The sequence below is a fragment of the Schistocerca piceifrons genome, chromosome 9 (genome assembly GCF_021461385.2).
Source record: "Schistocerca piceifrons isolate TAMUIC-IGC-003096 chromosome 9, iqSchPice1.1, whole genome shotgun sequence".
Taxonomy (NCBI): domain Eukaryota; kingdom Metazoa; phylum Arthropoda; class Insecta; order Orthoptera; family Acrididae; genus Schistocerca; species Schistocerca piceifrons.
The window spans coordinates 95,236,584-95,250,070 of NC_060146.1; the positions used below are offsets into that span (position 1 = coordinate 95,236,584).

General features: G+C 41.4%; 1 protein-coding gene across 1 annotated transcript in view; it reads right to left on the reverse strand.

Annotated features, from left to right (window-relative positions):
- Positions 1-13,487, reverse strand: part of LOC124716956 (BTB/POZ domain-containing protein 9) — a 125,597-nt gene that overhangs the window by 13,030 nt on the left and 99,080 nt on the right. Inside the window, exon 9 of the mRNA XM_047243550.1 lies at positions 3,539-3,725. Coding sequence (XP_047099506.1) covers positions 3,539-3,725 — 187 coding nt within the window. The remainder of the gene's footprint in view (positions 1-3,538; positions 3,726-13,487) is intronic.

The window sequence follows — 13,487 nt, forward strand, 5'->3', positions numbered from 1 at the left end:
GAAGTAGCGCGCAGAAAAACAGCAATGGCGGCTGGAAGCAGACCCTTTCCAGCAGATCGCGCTAAGTTAAAACTATAGCGCGATCCTGCGAGCTCTAGCAGCAGCTAAGTCAACACAGCATCTTATCAGTACTTGCAGGCCTGTAGGTCACGTTCTGACGAGTTCTGTTGGCTTTATATTATGAGGCTACTGCACCCGAAAGGGCTGGTATGGGTACTGACAGGGAGGGGGAGTGGGAGAGGGAGGAGGAGGCTGAAAGCATGGGGCGAATGGGGTGGGGCTGGGAAGAGGAGGGGATAGAAGTGGGAAAGGATGTAACGGAAGCAAAAGTAGAAGACATAGACATGGGCTGGAGCTGGTCATACTTTTGATGAGCCTCAGTGTAGGTGAGCCGATCTAAGGTTTTGTACTCTTGAATGCTCCTTTCTTTCACAAACACCGGGCATACAGGCGAGCGTGGAGAATGCTGTCCAAGACAATTTACACACACTAGAGGGGGAGCACAGGCACTCCCCTCACAGAGGGAGCGTCCACAGTCACCGCAGAGAGGATCAGTGGTGCAGCAGAAGACGTGTGTCCAAATCGTAAGCATTTAAAGTATATCATTGGTAGTGGAATATAAGATATTACATCACACCGATACGCCATTACCTTGACCTTCTCTGGGAGGACATCCCCCTCGAAGGCCAGGATAAATGTGCCCGTAGCGGTGCAATTGTTCGGAGGGCCGCACAGCACACGGTGGATAAAACGAACCCCTTGCCGCTCGAGGTTAGCACGGAGCTCCTTGTCAGTTTGGAGAAGAAGGTGTCAGTGGAAATGAATGCCCTGCACCAAGTTCAAAGATTGGTGGGGCATGACAGAGACTGGGACGTCACCGAGACGGTCACAAGCGCGCAGAGAGTCAGATTGGGCAGCAGAAGATGTCTTTATGAGCAAAGTACTGGACCGCATTTTACTCATCGATCCCACTTTGCCATACTTATCTTCAATTGTCTCCACGAAAAACAAAGGCTTTGTCGTGGCAAAACTTCCGCCATCCGTCCTGGTACAAACCAGGTACCGAGGGAAAGGTTTCAACCCAAGCCGGCGAGCTTGATCCTCCTCCCAGGGGGTTGCCTGGGAGGGGAGGGCCGAAGGAACGGAAGGAGTGTCACGCCTGCTACCACTTATGAGATGGCCACAGAATGGCCACGATGGTGAAGCTTTTGTCGCTTCATGCTCAAGGCGCCCGCCCTAGTATCACCCACTCCGGCCAGGGGCTCGCCCCGTGGGCGCCAACCAGCCACAGCAAGGGCCATCTGGCACGGCGGCCATTGCCAGGAGTTCTGGCACCCCAAAGTGATGAGCATCGACTACTGGGTATACACGAGGCGTTAACAGCTCAGGTACTAGCAGTGTGATCCCTGTGGTTTCAGGGGGCTCAGCCAAGTGGGTACTTAACAGCACCACCACACAAACTGGCTACTGTGCTGGTGACCTAGCAGGGGGGGAGCCAGGGTGCAAAGGGAAACGGGATGGGAGGGGGACAGGAACCTGCACCGTGGAAGCTAGGTATGGAGTTCATCCCCAAATGGCTCACACTGAACAGAAAACCTTGGAAATGGAGGTCAAATCCCAAGGGGACCAAAAATTCCGAAAAGGAGATGGAAAGAGCAAACTAAACAATAGTACAGACCAAAACGAATCCAGGAGGATAGCCAGGCCGACATAAAGAAGTCCACTAAGAAGAAAAAGGAGGGACAGGGACAAAGGAGTAAGGATAGGGAGGGAGAGGAACAGGGATGGTAATGCAGCCCGGAAAGGAAAGGAGACTGCAATAGCTCAGGGCCCCGTGCACACCACACACATACCCACACAAGGACTGTGGGCCCCCTGTGGAGAAATTAACAGAAGAAATTTGATCCTTGAATTACGGCTATATTTTCAATCTATTTTGTACCTTTTATGAAAATATATTGAGGATTGTTTAGGTTTATTTGCAGTGTAAATAACGTAAAAATTAAAAAAAGAAAATATATTCTGCACAAGGATTCAACCCCACAACCCTCAGAGTGTCATTTCGCACTTTTTTCCGCTGCACCAACCGCTGACTGGAAAACACGATAACACAAGTCACTCAGGCCTTGCTTGACCCCCACCAAAACTGCTATTGTAATTGCTTGGCCTTACGGAGCTCTCACTTCCGTCACTTTCGTTTCTAACCATGCCCTGCACACACCATAAATGTGGATGAAACTGATGATAAGTATGTGCAGTCCCCTCGAAAGAAGTTTTAACAATTATACTTTTTAATACAGTGGAATCCCTCTTTTACACTTTTCACAGAGTAAATTTGAGAAAAATGCAAAATTGAGGGAAATTTTTAAGAAAATATATTGGTTTTTCATTCCACAAGCATACTGGTCATTCATGCTTTTTTAACTAAAAACCCATAATTATACAGTTTGTTTCAATTTCTTATGGCTTTTTTTCCCCCCTAGTTGAGAAATATATTTAAAAGTTTTGGTGTCTGCATCAGACAGCTAGCAGAAATCTGAAGCAGGTTACAAAACCTGGACTTTAGTGCAGAAATGGTGCAGTAAAATTTTACCTTTGCTGTTGGGTACCATCCTAACCAACACCTCAGAAATCACAACATATTCCAAGGTAAGTGCCAAAAGTATGTAACAAATATTATCGTATTAAATTGTTAAGGCTTTCCTATTAGTTCAGAACTTTACAAATGCTTTGAAAATCGCTACCATCACCCCACCTTTTTTTCCACAAAATAATATGCCAACAGTTCCCACAGAGTTCACACTTTTTTCACAAGAGGCTCTATATCTGCGACAGTTCGAACATAGTTTGTATATTATCTTTGTATATTACCCTAGAGAGCTTATCGCTGCAAACTTTCCATCTTTTCAGTCTAATACTAAAGTTTTAGCTCTACCCGACACTTCGATAAACTATAAACAGCACTACGTCTGGTATAGTTATTGTTAGGTTTGCAGTGTTAAGAGACAAAGCACTAACAGCACGAATTCCTCCAACTTTAATGACTTCCACCGAGTCATAAATAGGGAGAACAGAGTATCTGTTTCTCCTCATTAAAGTTTCATCAGCCGTTAATAGCAGGAAATTTGTAATCATGACAATGCAAAAGCAAGTTGGAATAAATGTCCTGAACACAGAGAATTTCAAGGGACTGATAAAAACATCGTGAAAAATGTAATTCTGGGAATGTAAAAGTAGGACCGTATTGAGTGAAGTGATTTCTGGAATTTTTCGTGATAGTATTTCAAATGTACAAGACATGTAAGCTTCCCTTTAAATGTAAGACCCAGGGATGCCTCAAATTTTGTACAAGCTAAAAATGTGTTATTCGGGTGAACACAGCTATATTTTATGTAAAAAAGAAGAGAGTGTGTGTGTGTGTGTGTGTGTGTGTGTGTGTGTGTGTGTGTGTGTGTGTGTGTGTGTGGGCGCACGCGCGCGTCCGTCCTGACATTAGCCCATCTCCACAGTCACCAAGCAGCTTTCCACAGTGACTGACCTCATTAGCAGTGTTGTGTGTCCCAACAATGCGGATGAAGACGACGGGCCGGGGCTTGAAGGTAAGGGTTTGCCAGGACCTGCATGCCTCTCTCGTCTTGTCGGCAACCACCTCCCAGTCCCAAGTGTTCACCGACACCTCCACGTAGTAGCTGTAGCTGCGGCTGTCACAGTCCCACAGCAACAACCTGTCAAACAGAGAACATCAATGGTGATGAAATATTTCAGGGCTAAAGTCTGAGCACCATCCACATACGAGTCAATTTCTGCAATCCAGCGACAGAATCTGAAATGTGTTCTTTACTCTGAAATAAAATAAAAAGTACCATAGAAGTCCATAAAATTTTTACAAATAAAACCACCTAGATCATTTGATATGTTTATTTATTTATTTATTTTACTCATGCCACCATCAGATCTGTATTTAAGACTAGAGAAACATAAGAATGAGCAGTGTTAATTATACCATGCCAGACAACAAAAGCTACGAAAGTAAAGAACTGAAGATTCATTCACCACAACCTAAAGCTTGTAAACAAAGTTCAGTGTCGATTGTGATGAAACCTATGCCCTAGAGTGCTATCAACTGCCAAACTCAGCTCAAAAGTCTAAATAGAAATGTAAGTGATAAAGCCGAACGATGGCACCAGTAGTAAATATGTTGCGTTTGTTTTTCAAGTTGTACACACATGGTTTCCTTTCTTGTTACAATTTTGTACACTCCACATTTACTAATTCTGTCATCCTAAATGTTAATTTTATGATTGTGAAAATGTATTCACTTAAATCACTTTTTATGAGCAGCAAGAGAACACATATATAAAGGTATTATTTTTGGAATAATTTTTAGTTTTTGTCACCCGGTAACATTTAGTTAACATATCTCATTCTTCTGTTCTTTTAAAAGATCGAACTAATAATAGTAGCATTCAAAATGCCATAAACAAACAAACATATTAAGCAGTCTATATGGCTTCATTCACAACAAAAATTGCAGGTGCATCTACATAATTCATTTCTTTTTTAAATACAAGAAATAAGAGCAGAGAAAAAACAGAGAATAAAAAAATGTATGTGTTAAGTAACATTTCCAAATTGTTTTCTTTCACCTGAATCTTTCACAAAACTAATATTAATTTCAGAAGATATCATCCGTTTTCTTTTGCCTGATAAGTGCAATAATAAAGGATTAAGTTTTTTCTGAAAATATTTAACCTTCCCAGTGAGGATATAGTACGAGGGTTGGAACTTAAATGCTGGCAACTATTTATTCAAAACTGATACAAAAGAGTTACATGTTTGCACCTGTTACTGTTCTTCAAAGTAGTCACCAGCATTTTGCAGAGCCCATTGCCAGTGATGGGGAAGGCGTAGTATACCGTTAGTAGAGCCTGTTCTGTTGATGGTGTGAATGGAGTGGTCTACTGCCTGTCGAATCTCCTGAACAGTTCTGAGGCAAATGCCACAAAGTGGTTCCTTCATCTTCGGAATCAAATCAAAGTCACGAGGACTTAAGTCTGGGGAATGTGGTGGATGGTACAGTACTTCTCAGTCCCATCGACTGAACAGAGCACCCACAGCTTGAACAGTATGGGCCCGCACATTCTCATACAAAATGATGGGTGGGTCGCACAGAAAGCATCGCCGCTTCTTTCGCAAAGCTGGTTGCAGGTGATGCTCCAAACACGAACAGTAAAGCTGTGCACTGACGGCCTGCTGTGGAGGAACATAATGCGTTAGCATAACACCATCACAGTCGCACACGAGAACCATCATAACTTTAGACCACTCCATTCGCACCATCAACAGAACAGGTTCTGCTAATGGTACACTGCCCCTTCCACATCGCTGGCAACGGGTTCTCCACAACACTGGTGACTACTTCGAAAGACAGTAACAGGTGCAAACATGTAACTCTTTTGTATCAGTTGTGAATAAATAGATGCCACTACATAAGTTCCAACCCTCTTATAACAATTATAAGTGACTTTTCTGATAGCAGAATTCACAAGCATAGGCTGCCAGTTCTTGATCTAATCTGATACTAATGATTTGAACCACAACTTCCATGTATCAGTTACCACAACCAGTTTCGAAACATGCATCCAAAGCAACATAAATATTTACTGACTGTAAGCGGTAGACTTAAATTTCATAAGAACAACAATTCCGAGGATGACGAGGAACAAAATGAAAACAACATCTTAAAAGATATATATTGAAAGCCAGTCAGAATTGGTGCTGACATCTCAATAAACACAACAGCTAAAGTGCAGTTTGGGAATGAATTCTTGGGTAAGAGAAAGATAAAGGAAGAAATGAATTAATCAGATTACAAACAAGCTAGGAAAGCAAAGCCTAAGTTTGCAGCAGATTACAGACTGTGACACCCACTTGAAACAATGCCCCACAACAAACTCAATGAAGGTATGATCACATTGATAGGTTCTCAGATGTGAGTGTCTCAAATGCTTGTTTAGTAACAGCACCCAGCATATTACTCTGGACAGCGAGTGTTCATCAGATTCAAGGCTATAGTCAGGAGTGTCCCAGGGAAGTGAGCTAGACCGCTGCTGTACTCGCTGCTACCTAAATAATCTGACACTCTATGGTGGTGGATGTCTGCAACTTCCACATAATTGGTCAGCATGTTAATAGGGTGTGTGTGTGTGTGTGTGTGTGTGTGTGTGTGTGTGTGTTACACAGTTATATTCTTATATCCTGTTTTCTTTCTTAAAAAGTGGGCTACAAACTGGTGAACATTGGGGCAAATGTTCCCAACAATTGACACACAGAGCACGTTTGTCCACAATAACTACCTGTGTGGAGTGATCATATGCAGCTTCCACACTTCGTGTCCACCCTGTGGTGGGACGACGTAAGACTGAAACATGTGCATCAGAAACCATCGGTGGCGGGATGTGATGTTTCACATTGTACCTATGTGCCATTACTAATTTTCCCCAGGAAAAATTTTTCTTCAAAGGCTAAAATGAAAGTGCCTGTATCTGTCAGATTATACTCGGGGCTTTTTGTATGCGTGCCGCACTGTTTGAAATGAGCCCATAGTGCTTCATCTGCCAGGAGTGTTAGGTATCTGTGGAAGGAGACTTCTTGGACTATATTAAAAATTTTCTGTGGTGCAATGGTCACTGATACGTCACTCAGTCATTCACATGTCTGGAGACCAGTAGTGTGTGCAGCAGAGGAGGCTTTATTCAGTAACGATCCACTGTGCATTTTTCCACAGTGACTGAACTTCTCTAAATTTATCTCCAATGTGCCCCTCAAAAAAATAATGGTTTCGTCCTCCATCTGTTTGAAAAGATAGCAGGTGTCAGATGAAATGTTTTGCTCCCAATCATCTGGCCTGTCCCTCTTCCCACAGTATAGCAAGTTTGGGAAAGGAGGAAGATTAGCACCATCTTTATTGAAATTTCTAGACCCGTCTGATGACCTGACAGATTAGAGCATCCATTGTTTAGGTTTAACTTGATATGTTTCATATGCAAAACATCCCCTTGATGTCACCCATTCCAATCCAGGATTCCCACCACAGAAGCCAGCCAGCTGCAACCAATTCATCTGGCATGACAGTCATTGCCGGGAGTCAAATGCCCCAAGTAGACTCCTTCACATGCCTGAGGAGTTAGTAGCTTGTGCATCAGCAATGTGATCCTTGAGTTGTCAGGAGGCTCTACCAATAAGGCAGATAATGACCCCCACATAGGACTGGCTACCACACTGGCTTTTATGTGCATATATGAGACTACACAGTTTTAGTGCACACATGATCTGTAACATTGCATTCAGTAGGAGCAATTTAAGGTATTCTTCCCCTGTCAGGCCACACTACAGAAAAAAAAATTGAGAATTTAGATCAAACACAAAAATTACTCCAACTGAAAGGTGATGTAATGTAAATGAATGAATATGTCAAGAAAGGTAAACCTAGGGGATAGCTAGGTCAACATAAAAGGCTGCCATCATGAGAACATAAGGAAGATAAGGAAGGATGGTTGGAGGAGAGGCACTGCAACACAAAAAAGGAAGTAGGTGCTGCATTAGTTTGCAGCCCCATGCCCAATACTCCCGAATGTTCCGTTGCAGACAGGCACAACAAAAAGACTGCTAAACAAGTAAGTGTTTGGCATGCAACTGTCTCACATATAACCTCTGTCTTCACAGCCAGAGACAGTTGTCATGTGTGACAGTTACATTTACGTGAATGAGTGAGTGAGTGTGTAGTACAAATCTACCCTTTCCATAATATCATAATGCAGGGTGTATACGTGGACAAGGAAAAAAAAATTCTCGGATTTCCCGATTTAAAATTTGCTTTTTTCCAGGTGTAAACACACTTTTTCCATGTTAAATGACAGTATATTTTCCCTCAGAACCGTAAAACTTGTCAATCCTTTGAATGGTTATGGTTTTATGCACGGGCATAGAATTTCCTGGCACTTTAGAAAAGGAAACACAGGAAAAAAAACACGTTTTGGAAAGATCTTTGATGTGCAGCAACTTGTACGCTGCATATTTTCATATTACGAAAGTATAAATTCGATTTCCACCAAACACCGCATGTTACTTTCCAGAGACTGCGATGCGCTTTTGTAAGCCAGTCATAGCTCATGTCACGTGATCTCGCCAGCCAATGACAGCGGATATTCAGAGCATAGGACACATGATATAGTGTCGTGTCCTGACATAGGTGGGAGAGGGAAAAAGGGGTTGCTGGTCAGTCTACGCTCTGGAGCGGTACAGAGCAGAAGTACAATTCACAGTGAAGGCATCTGATTGTTTTCTTCTATCTGAGCCAACACTAGTACAGGCATTTACTAGAAATGCAGATAGTGAGACTCGGTAGGGAACTCGTGGAGACTCTCGGACAAACAGGGTTTTTAAATAGTTGTTTATTCCAGACGAGACTAGCTAATACACTGGAGGCTAGCTCTAGGGTTAGAAAAAGCATGAGTAACATTGTTACAACAGAAGCCAGTGCAGAAGTCCCAGGAGTGGATGCTAACCAAAGTACCAAACACTAACAGTATCTTAAGGCAACAACTTAATTGCAAAACAATACATAATGAATGTGACACTGATCACTGAGGCACTCCAAGTGAGAGAGAGCAGACTTATGCAGAGCTGAACCGAGGCTTGAGTCGACGGATGTGGATTCAGCGCCCAGATCATCTGACTGAGAACTCTGCCAAAATGCGAAATCTAGGGGTTTTAAAGAGTCACGTGGGGGCACTGTTTCTCCCCACTTAAAGCCATCCAGCCAATCCCGTAGGTCTCTTGCAGGTGCCTGACAATCATGGTTTAGTTAGGTCCCCACTACTGCTCCTAAGGCGGGGATGTTAATGCAGTTTGGTATCAACACTGTTGAGCTGAAAGATAACGTAACTGCTTTGCCAAATAAGCCTTGCAACATTATTATTATAAGTCATTCAGCCCTGCCCCTCGGGCTCCCCGGAGTAGGGACTGCAGGGTCAACAGTTTTTGGCATTTTTGCAATCTTTTTAACCCTTGTGAGTATACTGACATTGCTGTTCTCAGGGCTGGTATCAAGCTGGCTTTCTACACTAGTACGTGCCTGTTGGTTACAAAGTTCTACGGTGACAACCTACTACTACGTCTAGACGACATATGACGTTACATGTTAATTCCTTGAAGAGTATAACTAATGCCCTGGGAATGCGTCTGCATTTTCGCAAGGCTCTCCCCTTACTGTTTACTTCATGTAACAATATCTCTCCTAGTTTCGTCTGCCCTCAGCATTGTCTGTTTCCACGCCTTGGAATGCCTGTCCTCCTTTCTCACAGCTTCAAGATAACACTACAGTAGCAAGGAATAATTAATCTATTACAATCTTCAGCCAATGGCAACATCACTGTTAAGTAGTGCGAACACACCAATAGGAAAAGTTAATGGTTTAAATTAATATACATAGCATTGCTACAAGAAAATCAAGCTTTCACATTGATACTGGCCTATAAGGTTAATAAGCTACAAGAAAAACTCAGCATTCACATATAATATTGATCTTTTTTGAAAGTATTACACTTTTAAGATACATCACACAAATGTGCCAGTAAAATTTTAAATAATGGCATAAATGTCTAATCTCCTGGGCTCAAAATTCTTCTAAATGGCTCGTCATCAAAGAGATGATTCTCAAATGATAGTCAAACACACTGCGATTTAAGAAATTGATAGTACATTCTCGCACATAGTTCAACTTGCATAAAAGGAAGCTTACTTTGAAAGCAACGCTTTACAAACCACCATTTATAATATTTTCCCGTGAACTGTTAGAAATTGGTCTGTTTCACCAGTTGCCAGAAAGCACCAGCTAACAGGCGCAACCGTGCCTGCGCAGCTATGACGACGTAGGAGGCCCATATGTCCATACGTGTAAAACATTAAAAGATCTTGCATTATGTCATAAAAGAAACAAGACATCAATGGATACTCCAAGAGCATTGGAATTTCGTGATCCATACTAAAATGTGCACATTTAAAGTGTGTGCTTAAAGTGCACATTAGTATGTCCAGATTCCCAATGAAGTAGGCCTCAAACTGATATTAAGCTTTTCAGTGTGGTTTTCGGAATGTAAATTTTCTAGGTAGTACCAGTACTGTATTATCTCATGTTTGGTTTTTTATTATGGCATAATGCCACACATGTTGGAAGACGAAAACGTGCACTTGAAATGCAGCGAATAGTTGAAGCTAGCCAATAGTGTGGAATTTAAACACTTCGTTTCAAATACATTGAGTGCCTCAGTGGAAAAGATTAATAAAAGCCAAATTTCTTTAGCAAACTGATAAAAATGACTTCAGTGTTCTGCAAGGCAATTAATGTTTGACTGTCAGAAAGGTGGAAATAAAACAAAATCTGAAACTATTAACATATTTTAGACTTCTATAATTATGTTAATGTATTTTAATTCACTTGATAGCTCTCAGCCACAGAAAACCGTTTTGTTTTCATTTGATGTGAGAGCAGTAAACAAAGAGTAAACAGCAAAATCACTAAATGTGAACACGGGTCACATGAAGACTACCCCCTTCCCCACAATAACTCAAGACTGCTCTGCGCATCAGCCCCGGATCTACCGATACTTCTGAACTGGGGCAATACTAGATAGTGACGCCACCCCCCCTCTTCCTCGAGCGTGTTAGACTGGATGTCAAAACTTTAAAAAATTGAATTTTCAAAAATATGTTCATTTTGTAGTGCACATCTCTCCGAAGAGTCTGATACATAAAACATGTGTTCGAGGAAATGTAAGACATGTTATTTGGTCCTAAATGTGCCAAAATGCAGTGCCATGCCTCTTCACACAGCATTATTCTATCACACATCACTATATTTCACTCTGTGGAATTCAAACGTGCAATATTTTGTAATGGATGCTATCACACTGTATTCAGGGCAGTGGAAATTAAAATGTCCTGTGCTACCTCTCCTGCTCCCAGTCGGCCGATTTGACATCCTGTTCCTCTTTAAAAAAACTTGCAAGTAATACTGGATGGTATTATTTGTAATTGGGAGAACAAGAGTGCTTCAGAAAATTTGCATTGTTTATTGCCTACTAGCTAATAACTTGCTGTTTTGTGTGACATATAATTAAATATTGGATACATAAAACGAGTAAAGACAACAGACAAGCAAGACAGTACACATTTCTTCAATCCTTAGCGCTTAGCATTTTTTCTCTCTCTAATATTGCTACAGCTTTACATGCTGTGCTTTCCTTTGTGTGAAAGGATCTACTACCTCTTCGAAGTTCGTCAAACTTTTGCTACATGGAAAATCTAAATTATGCTGTCTAATACTGAAAAAGCGGTTAACACAAATAGTACCGAAGGCTAGTATGGTTTCTTGAGCTAATAACGTCTATTTTGTCCCTGTCCATTAGATAAAACAAAATAGGCCCTTCTAATAATGCAAAAAATGTATCTCACACACCAAATAAATGAGATTGTTTTGGTACAATTGGTCATTTTTAAAACACAACAAAATATAATTCACAAAGTACTAATATCAAATGCCTATTCAGGAAATAGTTTCACATTTCATTCATTCGCTCCAGTTTCTCAAGCACAAGATCGAAAAGTAGTAGTAGTAATAGTAGTAGTAGTAGTAGTAGTAGTACGAAATTTTTATATAAATTTGGAATTGTCATTCTTCCATGATTTGTGTGATGTCCCTATTTCTTCTCCCTCCTTGTTCTAACAAACAATCTTCTCATCACTAAGTCTGTAACTATTCCTGCCGTTTTCATAACTTATTCGCCAGCTACCTTCACTAACCCTGCCAGAATCACCGGTTTCGTTGTCCCACAATTATTCTCTATTTAGGCGTTGTTACATGTTCGTACAATGCGTTTTCCACACTTCTTCCAGGACAGAACTTAAGAGGCTTCTAGCTGGGGATTGTACAAATTTTCTTGAATAGACTGAGAAGATTCATGTTTTATTGCTGCAGTATTATTCTGCAGTAGTGAGATACAGTAATATACTTTGTTACGGTACTGGCTCTTACCAGTCACAATTACAAAAATTTAACTGAAAACAAAAACAATTAAAAATTCCCAGAATTTAAAAAATTTCCAGGTTTTCCCAGATCTCCCAGTTGTCCTGGCTCGTATACACCCTGTTATACCATCCTGGATTTTCCACTGTTTACGAATGTTTTATCTGCATGCCCTATTTTTTCCATATAATCACCTTCCAGTTCTACAGTCTTCCTCCAGCTAGACACGAGTGCATGTATGCCCTGTTGGTACTTGTCCTAGTCACAAAACAATGTCTTCATAATATGTCATCTCCTGGTCGTCCTCAAAATGTCTGCCATGAATACTATCCCTTAAGGGTCAAAACAAGTGGAAGCTTGGGGATTAGGTCAGCACTGTAGTGTGAATGACGTAACATTGTCCAAACCTGTTTGATGATGCGTTCTGAAGTCCTCAAACTTTTAACAAGCCAAGCATTATCATGGTGAACTGAAACATCCCCCAGATCGTTATGACACCAAAGTTGCTTCGGTGTGTTGATGCTTATGAATGAGAACATCAATAAACTACAACATGTAAGGGACGCTGTGGGCAGTCTTCCCGCCTGCTGCAAATTGTGGAGCTCTGCTGAACACTCTTCTGATGGCCTTCCCTCTGTGTTCTTGTCAACTATACAAATTCCACTGACTTACACAAATATTTGAGAATATTTGCCATCATTTCTTTCTCGGCACTGAGAAACTCAATGGCAACATGCTGCTTATAACACACATCCCTTAGCATTTTGAAACATGTAACTACACTGTGCGTTGGAGGAAGCAAATTTTGCACATGTACTCAAGAAGCTTCAAAGAATTCATACCTCACGTTTCACCATTTGCAACACTGTTGTTGGTCGGGACAGGGGGGGGAGGGGGGGGGGGGGGGGGGAAGCAAGACATTACTTTGTGGTGACATCCTTACATTTGTGATGGAGGAGTCACTTATTTTATACTATTGAAATATGGTTTCCCGGCTAAGACACAAGTTGAAAATATGGTCACTATTTTTTATTTACTTAAATTTGCCATATTTCGTGACAGTACCTTTTCCGTTAGACGTTTGCAAGGCGATATTAGTCTTGGCTTCAGTTGTCTAAGTATGATTCCACAATGCATCGTTGTCGGCTGCAGAAAAGACGTGGTTCAGCGTGTTTCTCTCATTTTGGTGTTTCAAATACAGTTTCTTCAAATGTAGTTTCTTCTTTTTAGTTAATACAAAAATAATAGTAACATAATTCAAAATTATTTATGACGGCGACCTTCACATTGTTCTTCCGTCAACACACACCAAGAGTTAGCTGCCGACTGACTATAGTCAAAGACGACTCCAACGTCAAAGATATTTTACACAATTCACAAGTTTCCACTTGTAATCAGTCTC